At 44.0% G+C, this 16,077-nt stretch overlaps 1 protein-coding gene across 1 annotated transcript in view; it reads left to right on the top strand.

Moving 5' to 3' along the window:
* Positions 1-15,840, top strand: part of BCO1 (beta-carotene oxygenase 1) — a 65,649-nt gene extending 49,809 nt beyond the window's left edge. The window contains exons 8-11 of the mRNA XM_060254359.1: positions 407-512; positions 3,426-3,520; positions 7,655-7,766; positions 14,076-15,840. Coding sequence (XP_060110342.1) covers positions 407-512; positions 3,426-3,520; positions 7,655-7,766; positions 14,076-14,350 — 588 coding nt within the window. The 3' untranslated portion in view covers positions 14,351-15,840. The remainder of the gene's footprint in view (positions 1-406; positions 513-3,425; positions 3,521-7,654; positions 7,767-14,075) is intronic.
* Positions 15,841-16,077: the final 237 nt, after the last annotated feature.

The following is a 16,077-nucleotide window of genomic DNA, read 5'->3' as shown; positions in this document are numbered from 1 at the left end:
TGCCAGTTATGATGGAACCGTTGCTGTCCTCAACCAAAAGCCTGGTGGAACATCTCTGCACTGTGGAATTGCCCCGGTGGTATTTGGCAGAGCCAGGATTGGGGGGAAAAAAAAGATCTGACTCAGTAGAAGACAACTTAAATAAAGGTCTCTAGCTCCATGGAGGAGCATCTGCTTTGCAGGCAGACGCTCCTGGGCTCAATTCTGGCAACTCTGTTTTTTAAAAGGATCAGTCAGTGGTAATGGGAAAGACCTCTGTCTGAGATCCCAGAGAGCCACCGCCAGTCACAACAGTCAATGCTGAACTTGATAGCCCAGTGGTATGACTCCACAGAGGGCAACCCCACGTGTGCATGAGCTGCGCCCTTTGAACCTCTGCACATTCTTCACTATGTCTTTCTTTCAGGATGCAGAAGTGGGTTCGAATTTGGTCTGCCTCCCATCAACCACTGCAAGTGCTGTGAAGGAAAAGGATGGCAGCGTTTACTGCCAGTCTGAAATACTTTGTGAAGGTGAGAGGCCATTCTTTTTTTTTTGGGGGGGGGGGGAGTTAACTTTTCTTAAACACTGTAATCTGAGTCCCTAGATCTGCATACACTGCTGCTTCCCTTTCCCCTGACCCATTGGTTGAAGGATGAAGGTGCATCTGCACTGTGTTCTCCTCCTCCATAAGGGTCTTGTGAGTGCAGTATCTTCCTATTGCTTAGTGTCCAGAGGTCTAAGGTGCTAGGCAGAGAGAAATCCCAAGTTTGAGCCAGTGACTCTCTGCCCCTACTACAAAACTTGTAAGATTGAGCTCCATGCTTCAAAGGCGCCACTTAAGCTGCAGTACCAGCGCTGCCATCAGAATGCACTCTAGGGCCCATTACGCATGCATAGCTTACTGCAGATTTTCAGAGCAGTAAGCTTTTAATTTTGACTTCGGATTCTGTGCCCTGCCATTAGGCAATTGCCTAGGGTGCCGGTCTTTTGGGGGTGTCCAATTTGGCATTCCCATGTGACTTGGTGGTGTTATCAACGCAGGTTAGCTTTGCCTAAAGTGTCAGACACTCCAGGGCCAGCCCTGCTTATGGACCACCCTTTTTCCTCCAGTGTATTTATTCTGCAGCTACAATTAAAACCTGTGCATTTCTAAATAGGGATGGAATGTCACTTGTGATGGGGGGTAGTGTCCAATTTTTTTTTAATTTATGCAGTTGCCCTATTGCAGCTGCACAGTAGCATCCAGCAAGCACCTTCCATTGAAATCCTCATGGTTCAGGTTTTGCATGTGCATTTTAGGATTAGTTCATTGAATGAAAGGGAACAGAAAGGAACTCAGGCAAAGGAAGGGGGTGGGGAAACCCAATTTTGAAATTGACCAGACTTTTTTTAAAAAAACTGACAAGCAGCTGCAAAGCCCCCTTTTCCATATTGCTCCACACTAGAGCATTCTCTGATGTGTTATCAGTCACTGTGAAAAATGAGAAAGTCACACAATCTCAAAATGTAAGGAAACATGTTGACTATATAGAATGCACAGTAGAACCCACCGACACTAGTCATACTGTGATTTTTGCCCCAGAGTTTTAGGCTTCCCATCCTCTCTTTATATTTAATGTCAACTTAATGTCTCTCTCTCTTTACATATAACGTCAATTTCATTCTGCGCTGACAATCCCTACCCCCTTAATTTTGTTTGCGTGCAGCACTAATTTTTTTTTTTGCACTAAGGATGCTGCTGTTTGCCTCCTCTCCGATCCACCTTTCAAGTCAATACCAGAGAGAATTAAACCTCACAGAGCTTCTTTTAAACTTTCCCCTCTTGTTTTATTTTTTTCCAGTGGTCTGAGACTAGTAATAGTCTAGACTCATGCAACTTGTAAAATATATATATTAATTTTTAAACAAGGGGGAAATGGAGCTTGTAAGGGGGGAGGATGGCAGAAGGTAAAGGGTGGGCGAAATGACAATGTGGGTGGGAAGTGACCTTTGAGAGGTGGCAAAAGGGGGAAATACTCTTTTGAATTACCTTTGGCTTGAAAGCTTGGAAGTGAAACAAGGGGAAAATTGGCAGAAAAACATTCTCAGAGAACTCTGGGAAACAGCAGCCAGAAAGCAAACTGAAGAAAATCAGTGCTGAACTACAAAGAAAACCTGATGGATGTGCATGATGAAAACAAAGGAAAACACCCGTGCATAATAGGCCAAGTTCAGCTGATCCCAAAAGATCAATCCCCATCCACTAGAAGCTATAAAGCCCCAACTCAAGACCTGGAGTCTCAATTTGAGCAACTTGATTCTGGAGGAGGTTGTGTCTGGCGAAGTCTCTTTTCTTTTATGACTTGTTTCTGGAATTTGACTTCCTGTCTGTGGTCCTTCTTATCTCAGGTGCTGTGTTTAGAACTTGACCTTTTTTTACCTTGGACAGTGCAACTTACCTTTGGCCTTGCCAGAATGACAGCTAATTCCCCTGATAACTACTAATCTGGAGGCCTAGCAAGATCCCTGGATGTCTGATCTTACAGCTGTGGGGACTTTAGTGTTTAAAAGTGGAAGCCCTCCACATCCTGAAGGTGTAAAAAGTCCAGGGGTCTGCAGCTTATGACTCCAGAGCTACATGTCACTCCATATGGAGTCAAATATGGTTCTTTGACAAAGAAAACCAAATCTTTAAGATAGATGGGAGAGGGGGTGTTAGAATAGTGGGATGCTACAGTAACCACTAAGTGAAGGGAATGCAAAGCAAAGGGTTTTTTAATGGGATTACAAGGCTTCTTAGAGATGCTTTTCAAAAAGAGAAATGATAGAGGAAAGCAGTTGCTGGTAATCCAGGTGTGAACCATGTGCAGACTTATGCCAGTGCATCAAAATCGCACAGGGGTGCTCCTCTGTATACTGGGACACTCTGGGACCTCATGTATGCCACTTTCTGATAAAAGACTTGCAATACCCAGCATTTAGGCTGCAGAAAATGATAATGGATAATTGTGTCAATCATCAGTCATGCTAAGTTGTACTTTTTTTATGTGAATGGGCTGTCCTATGCTGGCTCTTCGTTGATCCCTTGCTCTGAGTTCTGATGTTGTTTGGCACTTTTAACAATAAAAAGTTGCAGGCCTCTGCTGTGCATAGTTCTGCCACTTGTGGAAACTGGCCCTGAGTTGCCGTAGACTTTGGCAGAATGGTGCCTGCTTGATTCTATCTGTTGTGTTGTTTGCCTTGTGGAGCGCCCACTGAAATGATCAGGAACTCTTCAGAAGAGTGGTTTTGGAAAGGAGCCCAGCCAGAAACCAGGCCCAGCTCCTACTCATGCCCAGTGAGTTTGCAAAACCGTCTTGATGCATTGTTTGTATCTTTAAATAGATAGTAGCTGTATCTTTATTTCTACCACCACCCCTTAGCATTTATGAGCTTGATTTCCTTCCCCCCTCCTTCACCCGCAGGAATAGAACTGCCTCGCATCAACTATGATTATAATGGCAGAAAGTACAGATACATCTATGCAGCTGAGATTAAATGGAGTCCAGTTCCATCAAAGGTAGGTTATTTCCACGCATGCTTCCTGTTAGAATATGTATAATGTTGTATAATACTATATGTGCATTTTATTTATTTATTGCTGTCAAGTTTCATATGGCAGCTCCACAGGGGTTTCAAGGCAAGAGTTTTTCAAAGGTGGATTGCCATTGCCTGCATCTGCATAGTGACCCTGGACTTCTTTGGTGGTCCAAATGCTAACCGGGGCCAACTCTGCTTAGCTTCCCAGATATGATGAGATCAGGCTATCCGAATCAGGGTACGCATCCCTTATGTCCATTACCCAATCTGACTTGATTATTAAATACAACTGTGCACATTTAGTAACTCTGAGCTACAGAGACCACTCTGATATTCCCTGTGATGCCAGAGGTAGAGAAGGATGTGTGTAATGCATAACTGTGGCATCCATTTCAAATGGATGTCATGCTTGTTGACCCTGAACCACATTTAGTCGTTTAAAACGATGCAATCGCAGCCTGAAGCTGTTTGGGGATGAATATTCCTGTCCTCATTTCAATTCCAATGGAAACATATGCCCTACCCAGCAATGCAGATGTGGGCCACCCTTGCTGCCAAACAATGGGTGAAAACTGCCACCGTGGCATGGGTCACACTATGTTCTCTTCCCTGAATTTCGCCACCTTTACTGGGTTACACACAGTTAATAGAGAATCAGGTTTGCTCTGACTCATCTAATCCAGCTCCAGCACCCAGATAGCTTGATGTGGATTCTGTAACTTTGAAAAATTTGTATACATTGCTGGGCCACGTCTAGCCCAGAGGGAGGAGCTTCTACCACAGACCCCCATAATATGTGATATGCAGGCCTCATGTGTACACAGGGGCAGGCAGCCAATATATAACCGATTTAATTCTGATCTCCACTTTTGTTCAACTGTGCCTGATAAAGGGAGCTTTGACTCTCAAAACCTTCCACCCTGAAACTAGAGTTGCCAGGTCCCTTGTACCTGCCAGTGGAAGATGGAGGGTGAATTTATTGGGAATGGGGAGGAACACTGAAAATAAATGCAAAGTGCCTATGTGACCCAGAAGTGACAGGCACATTGAGTACATTGTGGGGCAATATTTTGTTTTTTGGGGCAAAACTCTATGGTAGAATTAGCTTCTACCATAGAGTTCTACCCTCAAACAAGACCATTCACCTCCCTTAATGTCACCAATGTGCATATATAACTTCCGAGTCATGTAGGCACATCACATTTATTTCCAGCTTCTTGTCTGTTTGGGGGGGAGTATAATTTGGGGGGGAAGAGAGGAGCACCCAAAACTGGGGGGACCCCCACCCACACTTTGGGGGGAGGGTCTGGCATCCCTACCTGAAATACTTGTTGGTCTCTAAAGTGCTACTGGACTCAAATTTAGTTCTGTAACCAATGTAATTCCCTCCCTCCAGTTTCTTTAGGGAACTGGGCAAACCACAGTTACAGATGTATATTTTTAATGCCTTGCTTTTCTCTCCAGTTGGGATCATATTCTCTCTGCTCCTCCATTTTATCCTCACGACAACAACTCTGTGAGGTTGGGCTGAGAAAGAGTCCCTTCCAACTCTGTGATTCTATATTTGCAAAGTGCAGGAGGTTACCTATCAATGGTGCAATGGATTGAGCTGCCTAGCACAGGTCTGGGATCAAAGGTCAGCAGTGTCAGGCAGCTGTCCAAACCCCACAGCCTTGGCAGGCCCTGCTGGTATGCAGCAACTGTGTCAGCAGCCCATTCTCTCACACACACACTGGGTGGTCACAGTGATGGTGGCATTGAGTCTTCCTGGTCATATTATTCACTCTGGGATGATAGAGAGCTGCCCAACCCTTTCCTCTCTCCTGTAATCCCTTCTGCTTTCCACTTTCTCCCCTCCTCTTTTGCTAAATAGTCAGGCACCTGCTGCATTTTGCTGGCCATTTGCCTGTTGCTGTGAGCATCACTGATTCCTAGGATCAGCAGCAGCTGTCACCCAAAAGAGAAGGGCAGGCTGGTGACTGGCAGCTGCAACAGTTGTTCATTTGATGCACGAATTAGAAGCAGAGGTATTTTTTGCTTTAGCCCTGTATCATGGTGATACCTGGGATGAGCCCACTGGACAGCATTTTACCAGGTGCTCTCAAAAACTAGTACTGGCTGTGACCTGTTGCAGCGGTTGCATCTCCTTCCTCGGCAGATTTTCAAAGGAAAGGTGAACTGGCATTCATCAGATGATGGATGGATTGCATCACATCCACCTCTGGATCCATGACCTATTTTGCTTTCCCTTACATGGCAACCAACAATAATAATAATGAGTGCTTAATAGTGTATGTATATCATGGGTTTAACAACAACCCAAAGCTGCTGGATTAAATATGTGCTTTCTTGACCTCTAATTAAGGTTCTGTCTTCTTCTAGAGTTAAGGTCATTCTTTAAAGAAAATTTCAGCAAGGGAAACAAAACAATGCTTAATTCAAATTGCAAAGCAGACTGAAGGTTCAAAAGCAAAGTCCTCATAGTGTGCCGCTAAGCACTCATATTCTCAGTGCGCAGCTAAGCACAAAATTTCCGAAGTGCGACAGAATGGTACTCGATTATCCTCATTACACTGACGCTTCTTCCAGCTTGATATTTCAAAACTCAGGACATGGCAGGATGGCTTGAGGCACTATAAACTTTCTGGTGCGACAACTGAAGTCTTGAAGGCAAAAAGCTTTTGAATCTTGTCTGCTTTACAATCAACTATTTGAATTAAGTGTTGTTTTGTTTCCTTTGTTGAAATAGGTTTCTTTCTTGCCTCATCTACTGGTTTCCTCTTATTGATTGTTTGTGGTTATATTCTCTTATTTAATAATACAAGAATGCAATTATCTTTAAATTTTGATTTTTTTTTTTTGACATTGTATTAGAGGCTGGTGTATCACAGAACCTGGGTTCTCTTGCTCTCTACTTCTCCGTGATTTCTCTTGGGTTGCTTAATCCCCAGGTGGGGGCAGGGGATCCCCCGGTTTGGAGGCCCTCCTCCCACTTCAGGGTCATCAGAAAGCAGGGTGGGAGGGAAATATCTGCTGGGCACTCCATTATTCCCTATGGAGACCGATTCCCATAGGGTATAATGCAGAATTGATCCACGGGTATCTGAGGCTCTAGGGGGGTTGTTTTTTGAGGTAAAGGCACCACATTTGCAGGATAGCATCCAATGCCTCTCCTCAAAACACCCTCCATGTTTCAAAAACATTGGACCAGGGGGTCCAATTCGGTGAGCCCCAAAAGAAGGTGTCCCATCCATTATTTCTAATGGAGGGATGGCATATAAAAGGTGTGCAGTCCCTTTAAATGTGATGGTCAGAATTCCCTTTGGGTTCAGTTGTGCTTGTCACAATTTTGCTCCTGGCTCCACCCCCAATGTCTCCTGGCTCCATCCTGAGTCTCCTGGCTCCACCCCCAAAGTCTCCAGATATTTCTTGAATTGAACCTGGCATCCCTACTACAGCAGGAGAGTTCCCTCATCCAAAGAGGGCTGGGTGAGTTGGAAGCAGAAGGAAGGAGCATGTAGTTAGTTACATCAGAACTTTTATTTTCTTTGTACCACCGTAACTGTTTTCCCTATCAGTATTGCACCCACTTGTGTGTTTTTTACAACAAACAACTTGTTTGTTCTTGAGCACTTACAATAAAATTACTGCTGTTATACTGCCTGGGTCCTCACATCTCTGGTCACAGATAGTGGTACTTGCTGAGAAGAAAGAGAGGGGTTGGGTTTGTGACAAAGGCTAACAACAATTACAATTCAATATATAACTCAACAATTTAAAGAGGCTACACTATATGTACACATGGTGGGGGGGACTCACAGTATACATTAAATATCATGCTCTGATCTTGGATCAGCTGGGGCAGTCCATCAAAGCCATAGGCTGTGAGGCCATTAGCCATTTGGCTCATGTTTTTTGGTTTGTGCATCTGGCGATGCCCAGGCTTTAAGTATCTGGAAGAAGAAGAAAACAGAAGCTCAGGCAGGATCTTAAACACGTTGCAAACATCTTCCCATCATCCCCTCTTTCCACGATCCCATTCTGATCATAGTTAGCCTGTAAGTACCTTCACAAGAAGGCAGATTCATCGGTTTCTCCTTCTCCACTCTCTTAGATAGTTAAATGTGACATTCTGACCAAGAGAAAACTTCACTGGGGGGAAGAACATTGTTGGCCAGCAGAACCAGTCTTCGTACCTAGTCCTAACGCCAAAGAAGAAGATGACGGTAAGAGGCATAATCTTCCCATTCATGAGGGGGGAGATGAGGATTTATGCTGCAGCCCAAGAAATAAAACTTTGTGGTACCAAATGGATTTCTCGTGGCATAACATTTTGTGGATTAGAGCCCACACCAGCAAGATGTATAAAGTGTGACCTAAGAGGAAATGCAAAGGATGGACATCAAAAGGCCAAAAAATGCAAGAGGGCACATTAGGTGTAACATTTCCATGCTAAACTCAGATTATACAAATACAGTGATCGTTCACAACAGCCATAATTGGTAACAGCACAACAATACCTCCTCCAGACCGAACCAAGTCTTTATGTAGAACAAAACAAGAGTCAAATTGCACCTTTAAGACCAACAAAGTTTTATTCAGAATGTAAGCTTTCGTGTGCTCTAAGCATACTTCATCAGACTATAGTATGGACTGGTAAGCAGTCCTAAATATTGAGAATGTGGGCAGTGAGTTAGCATGCAGAGTCATGGAAATGTTTTTTAGCAGATTAAAAGAATCACAAGTTAGAGTCCGGTGTTTGTTAGTTAGTGTTAACTGGGCTGAAACAACAACAAAGGGTAATATAAAGCAGTTTGATGTCCATGTACTAAGCTCATTAAGTATCCTGGGTGTGAAGTGCAATAAATTCGAGTCTGTTGTAATGTTAGCTCTGGGTTAAAAGAGGTTGGGGTTGGATCTAGGCAGCTTTTCTACTGGTGAAAAAGGAAGACAGGGTCCCCTGAGATGACCCCCACTGGTGGTCATGGGAGGGGTTGGGTGGGTTTTAGTGAAAAAGCTTGTTGCTGTGTAGGGTTGCCAGGTCTTACCTGGCTGCCAGTGGGGGACTCCAGTCCTCTTCTAGGGAGTCTTCAGCATGTGTGTGTAGCGTGCATGCTGCGGTGATGTCACCCAGAAGTGGTTGCACCACGCATGTCATGCGGGGGATGCTTTTTTAGGGGGAGGGGAGAAACTCTATGACATCATCTCCAGGTGATGTCATTGCATGGGACACATCAGGCACACCAGAGCTTTTGGGGGATGGGCCTGCTCTGCTGGACAGCTCTGTGGCAGCGGATCGGAGGCCACAAGGGTGGGAGAAACTTTCAGAACTAACACAATTCTATTCCATCTTAAGCCTTAGTGGGCTAGAGGACACTTCCTCAGATGCAATGAGTGAATTCCCTCTTTGCATTTATTTTAAGTAGGAAGTTTTTTTGGGGGGAGAACAAATGGCAGATTAAGAGACTATAAAATGCAATTATGTAAAATTGCAGCCTAATCTGGAAAAATATGGCAACTGTTCACTAATTATGCTAACCTAGTTAACCCATGTAAATGGTGGCGTCACAGGTTTTGTTGGGATAGCCTCAGCTGCTTAGAAAAACGGGAGATTCTGCATCATAAGCAGCTGGGGTATTTTTCCAGCCTTAGAAAAGATTTTACTAGGTATTTTTTAAACAGGAGGGATCAGAAACTGTACTCACAACATTCTGCATCAAAGGCTTCTCTGCCTTTTAGCTGTTGGTGGTTGAAAGTGCTGTCAAATTGTAGCTGACTTAAGGTGATCCCAATGAGGTTTTTGAGGCAAGAGACATTCAGAGGTGGATTTCAGTGATGGTCTCCCATCCAAAGACTAACCAGGGCTGACCCTACATCAGGCTAGTCTGGATCATCCAGGTCAAGGCACCTTTTAGTTGGTGGTGGGAAGTACCGTCAAGTCACAGCTGACGAACAACGACCCTGTAGGGCAGGAGTGGCCAATGGTAGTGTTTTTTGCCTACAGCTCCCATCAGCCCCAGCCACTGGCCATGCTGGCTGGGGCTGATGGGAGTTGTAGGCAAAAAACATCTGGAGAGCTACCATTGGTCACCCCTGCTATAGGGTTTTCAAGGCAAGAGATGTTCAGAGGTGGTTTACCATTGCCTGCCTCCACGTCATGACTCTGGTATTCCTTGCCGGTCTCCCATCCAAATACTAGCCAGAGCCGATCCTACTTAGCTTCCAAGATCTGACAAGACCAGGCTAGCCTGGTCTAAAGGTAAAAAAAGGTGAAGGCCCTGTGCAAGCACCAGTCATTTCCGACTCTGGAGTGACGTTTTCACAACATTTTCACGGCCGACTTTTTATGGGGTGGTTTGCCATTGCCTTCCCCAGTTATCTACACTTTCCCCTCAGCAAGCTGGGTACTCATTTTACCGACCTTGGAAGGATGGAAGGCTGAGTCAACCTCAAGCCAGCTACCTGAACCCAGCTTCTGCCGGGATCGAATTCAGGTCATGAACAGAGCTTAGGACTGCAGTACTGCAGCTTTACCACTCTGCGCCACGGGTCTCTTCTCTAGCCTGGCCTACCCTTCATTAATCTTGAATCCCACTTTTCCTACTACAAGCTGATGGGGAGTTACGTTTTTTGACCTGAACAGCAGCCTTGAAGAGTAGATGAGATGAAGTGGGTTCGATGGTTGAACGTAGGTTTGAATTTGCATTCAGTGGTAACCTTTTCTTCACCACAATGGTTAATTTTATCTTTGCCCTTCCAGCTGATCTGAGGAATCTAGTAATTACCTGCAAAATTCAGGTAACCAAAAAGAATCACTGGATTTTAATGGCTGTGTTTGCACAAATCATCCTTCTATAACAGCCTTGCACCTGGTTTGCATTATCAGCCCAAACACAATTGACAGCTCAGCTCATTCCCTGATGGTGTTCAGCTAAGAACAAAGCAACGCTACATTCAGCCTTAACACACAAACACACATAATGGATCTTTCATGCAATCTATAGGAATAGCTTATCATCAAAGGGCCCACCTTCAGTTGTTTAACAGAGTTCTGGAGATGAAAGAGGTGTGGTTCCCCCCACTTTTAAAGCTAAGCAAAAGTGCTGACTTAGTGGATACAACAGCATTTCAAGTTTTTCCACCCTCTTGTTGTTGTCCTTTATCTTTTGGGGAAAAAATATGTGTAGGAGAAGTCCCATCGAACACAGCAGGGCTTGCGTAAACACACTGAGGATGATGCTACATGGCTGCAATCCTATGCAGACGTATTTGGGAATCAGTGCCGTTGAACACAGTGAGGGTTACTTCCAAATGGGGAGGAAAGCATGGCCGTAATGCTACACAGGGCTCTTTTGGTAGCAGGAACTCCTTTGCGTAGTAGGCCACACTCCTGATCCAGCCAATCCTCCTGAAGTTTACAGGGCCTGCTGTAAGCTTCTGAAGGATTGGCTGCATCAGGGGTGTGTGGCCTAATATGCAAAGGAGTACCTGCTTAAAAAAAAAAGCCCTAATGTTACACACTCTTCCCTGGGAACAAGTCCCTGTGGAATTTGTGGCTGCTGCTCCCAAGTAACCATGCACCAACTTGGGCTGTGCAGCTGTCAACTAATTTAAATTTTTAACTGATTAATATCTGCCTTTAAGCTGGTTCATTGGTTAATTAATCAATTACATTTGAATAAATCTGGATCTCTAACATAACAGTGCAGGTCAAAGTTTGAGTCCAGTGGCACCTTTAAACCCAACAAAATTTTATTCAAGGTATAAGCTTTTGAATGTAATGTCGACCTATATACCATATTATATTTTTTAAAAATTATGACAACTATTATTTGTACACTCTGGGCAAAGCCTGGGTTTTCATAGACATTTTTCAGGGATTCTTTAGTGGCAATATCAGTAAGGCAAATAAATGCCCCTTAAAGACAGCTTGCCCACTATCCCACTTTTATAGCTCTCCATCTCTGATGTGCAGACAAGATGTGCTCTAACACCCTCTTGGTTCACCTAGAGCAGTGGTCTTTCAGATCTGGGACCCAGGGAGCTGCAAGCATGTGACAGGAAGTCATGTGATATCTGAGCCACTATGACAGGAAGAGGGGAAGCAAGAATTGTGACCTCATCAGTTCTAAGGGCAGAACCATGAACAGTACACGGGGTGGTGGGGAGCAACTTCAAGCTGTGCTCTAGGAATACAACAGTGAGGAGCAAGCCATGAAGGAATCCTTTCCACCATTTAGTGTGCCTTACTATGGTAGACTGATGCTTTTCTCAGTATGTGTACACAGTGAGGCAGGAGGCATAGTATCCTTGCTCTCTGCACATGTGCTCTGGCAGCAGATCCTTCCAAAAAGGTAGCTCTGTATGGGCTTATGACACAGCCAGTAAGGCTCTGGAAACCACCTGAAGGTCCTGAGCTAGGGTTGCCAGGGCAATGCTAGTTCCATCGCTATCTCTGGGCAGCCTGGGAGGGCATCAGTGCTAAATAAGAGAGGATTAAGTGATGATATCTGCATTCATATATCACATGAAACCATTGTTATAACTAAACATCGAGCTTCCATAGCACAGTTGGGATTCAAGCCTGGATCTCCCAGATCCTCATCTGATATTCTAACAACTACACCATGCTGGCTTTCATATCTATGTTTGCTAGGGTGGCCTGGATTGTAAATTGGGCTGCATTGTTGCCTAAGAGAGAGCTGGTCTTGCACTCCCATGTGTTTGTTTCTTCCTCCTGATAATACCAACTCGATGCCAGATGTTGACAGTGAGGCTTTTGACACATGTTACTTTCCTTTGTTAATAATCACTAACATCTGTCAGCACTTTTGTCGTGTCTCGCCCTTTCTCCATGAATCCCAGGGCGGCGTCCACAGGTTTCTCCCATTTTTCTCCTCACAACAACTCTCTGATGTAAGCGAGGCTGATGCAAGTGAGGCTGAGAGAGAACAACAAACAATTTATCACATCTGTATTCTAACAGATTGACTGCTACTTTGGCTTTGGTGGAGCAAAACCCACTTCATTGGATGCATGAAGGATTGGCTTCAGTTGGCAAAGTTATATATCTGTTAAGTGGAGAAAAGTACACACCAGTTCCCACCGTGAATGGGGGAAGAGGGTTTTGTGTGTATTTGGGGAAATGCCCAGCTGTGTGAAAAAATGTCACGCCCCCTTAACATCCAGATTGAGGCAAAAAAAAATCTAAAGGAGTTTTTGCTCTCGACTCATGCACCTGGAATACATCATAGACCATTAAGTTTGCAAAGTCAACAAAATAACTCCAAACTACCCTGTGGAACAATAAGTAATACCAATAATAAATAATAGCTGTAGTTTATATGGCACGAGCAATGAAAATCTAGGTATGTGCCATAATTACATTTAAAAGTACAAGCTTTCAGTTGTGCAATTAGAAAAGGAGAATACCACAAGGAGTCTGGGATGAATATAGAACTTTTGAGTGTGCCTTCATGAATATTAACTCATTAATTTTTACAACCCTGTATGGTTGGCCAATATTCTTGTCACCACATAACATATGGAAACAGGGCTGGAAAACCAGTGTCTTGTCCTAGGCTACCTTGCATATTGGGAACTCCTGGCTTGCAGCTCATGGTTTTAACCTGCACCAGTTCTTGTTCAATTCCACCATATAGGATGTGACAGCGGAGCAAGCTTTGGCTTTGTGGGAATATTAAAAAGCAGGCTAGTCTCCTCCACCCCTTTAATGATGCTTCCCAGGGGTGGAATTCTAGCAAGAGCTCCTTTGCATATTAGACCGCATATACCCCTGATGTAGCCAATCCTCCAACAGCTTACAAGGCTCTTTTTTGTAAGCTCTTGAGGAATTGGCTACATCAGGGGTGTGTGGCCTAATATGCAAAGGAGCTCCTACTAGAATTCTACCCCTGCTGCTTCTTCTGAACAATTTGGGGCAGTATTCACAGTTCTTGTCTCCTTTATCTTCACAACAACCCTGCAATGTAAGGGAGGCTTACTCAGTCTGCCTGAGCCATGCATCTTCCCTAAGTTTGTTTTAACTGCCTATTAGGGTATATTGTTCACACTACCAAGATGCTACCTCCCACCACCCCACACACACACTTTAGTGTATACCACAGGTAATGTACAGGGCCTGTAAGGCTGAATTGTTCCGACAGGCCTTCGATATCTAACTGAGAGAGAGCTGCCACTGGACATCATATAGAGCACCATGTAGAGTACTGGTGGTCACCACCGAATTTTCAGAACCGCCTATATTGTATTGTATTAATACAGCACCATGAAATGGTTTTAAATAATTTAAATATGTAATTATGTTTTATATGTTTTATTGGTTTTAATGGTAGTAACATAATGTTGTGAGCCGCCCTGAGTCCGCTTGCGGAGAGCTTAATGTAATAAATAAATATTAATAAAGTACTGAGGTTGACTTGAGGCCTGACACCAAATGCTTCATGTAAAATAAAATGCATACTCCATTCATTTCCCTAAATTCTGTAATAGTGAATTTTCCATTGCCACTTTAGGTATTATCCTGTCAAGCATTGTGACAACACAACCGCAGAAGCCCCCTTTCCTGCTCATCTTGGATGCTAAAACCTTCAAGGAAATTGCTCGGGCAACGGTGAACGTAGAATTGCACCTGGACTTACATGGAATCTTCATCCCTGAGAAGGATTTGAAAGCAGAGCAGGAGACTGATGCGGAAGGAGGACATGAATCAAAGGGATGCCCATCTAATAGAACAAACAGCATATCTGAGGCCAGCCTCCCTGCTAAACAACAGACGGAAGACTTGTAATGCTTCAGATCTTGGGACTTTTGCCTATGTAGTTGGTCCATACTTCTGGGGTAACTGAGTTTATGGCATTATGCTAGCATAACAATCAATATGTTGCACCTTAAGTATGTATTGTTAGGGATAGCTAGACTGGCAGTACAGTCATAAGCAGACTTCACGCCAATGGTTCAAACTTGGGATGACATCTCAGAGTTGTGGAATTCCTAGAGATTTCGGGTCAGAGCCTGAGGAGGGCGAAGTTTGGGGAAGGGAGGGACCACAGTGTGGTTTCATGCCATAGATTCCATCTTCCACAGAAGCCATTTTCTCCAGATCTCTGATGTCTGGAGATCAGCTATAATTTGGGGACATCTCCAGACCCGTCCTGGAGGCTGGCCATCCTGTTATTAAAGAGACTGATGCAGAAGCCAGTTCAAACGCCACTAATCCTACTCCACCAGTGGTGTTACTGCCTCATTTGCTAGTTTGTGTGAGCTATGCCTAAGTCACTTCAAAGCCACACCAGACTTATAATTCAGGCCCTGACCTGGTTACTCCAGACAAGCCTGATCGTGTCAGACCTCAGAAGCTAAGCAGAGCTGATCCCGGCGAGTACTTGGATGAGAGACCTCCAAGGAATACCAGGGCTGGGACACAGAGGCAGGCATATCAAGCCACCTCTCTCTGAATATCCAAGCCTCAGTAAGGGTTGCCAGAAATCAACTATGACTTCCAAGCATGCAAAGACACGCACACAAAATACTCACAAGAACCCCTTTACAATTCACAGTGGCTTTGAAAAATTGGGTTTTTTTCATTTAAAAAATGTCCAAGAATCCCTTCTACCACAAAAAGGAATAGTTGGCCACTTCCTAGCATGTAACAGCCCAGCACTGAATGCTTCTCTGTGCCCTTAACAGACAGCGCGCACACCGTACCTGCAGGGTGTTTCTTTGCAATGAACTCATAGCTCATGACTATGAGCAGCTGAAGCAAGTGTGTTTACAGCACGGCGTGCGGTGTGAGTCACACTTTTATGTAACCTTCCATTGATTGTGTACTTAAAGATGTGCATCATAATAATAGGGGCGGGGAAAGAAAACCTCTCTGTAATTTGATTTTTATCAGGGAATGCTGGCCTTTAACTGTAACACACTTTGAGATATTACCCGGCTGCTTCGTTTCCCAAGTTTGATGAAGATCAAACTGAAATGCCAAATTCGATCAAATGTTTGGGATTTTTTTTTCATTCTGTTGTTATGAATCATGATGTGACCTTTAAAAGGAAGGCAAAGTTTCCCTCCTCTTCTCAAGGGGGAAGAAATCTAACTTCCTTTCACATTCAATGTGGTTTTATATAATCATAAATTAAGTTTTAATCATTATTTAAAGTAAGCTTTCATCCTTTAAGTCCTTCAATTCTCCTTGTTTTTGTTCCTTGGGAACATCAGATAGGATGGCATTGGCTTTACGATCTCGTAAATAAACACTAAGCCACTGGTTTGCCAGAAGTGAGATGGGTTATCTTGTTTGTGCTCTCATAGGTTCAGTTTAGTTATCTGCTGGGAAATAGTCAAGTTACCTTTAACTTCTGCAGCTAGAGAACATGACATTTAGGAAGTCATACATGCTGCAGACAGCAAGGCTGCAGCTTTTTACCATGCAGTGTTCCTTAAGGTAATTAAAAATAAATAAATAAATATAGCCTTGGTTGAACAACACGCATCATTCTTATGCCTGGGGGAAAA

The sequence above is a fragment of the Heteronotia binoei genome, chromosome 14 (assembly GCF_032191835.1).
Source record: "Heteronotia binoei isolate CCM8104 ecotype False Entrance Well chromosome 14, APGP_CSIRO_Hbin_v1, whole genome shotgun sequence".
Lineage (NCBI taxonomy): Eukaryota > Metazoa > Chordata > Lepidosauria > Squamata > Gekkonidae > Heteronotia > Heteronotia binoei.
The sequence above is the reverse complement of the archived record's forward strand: the minus strand, read 5'-3'. Positions and strand labels throughout refer to the sequence as shown.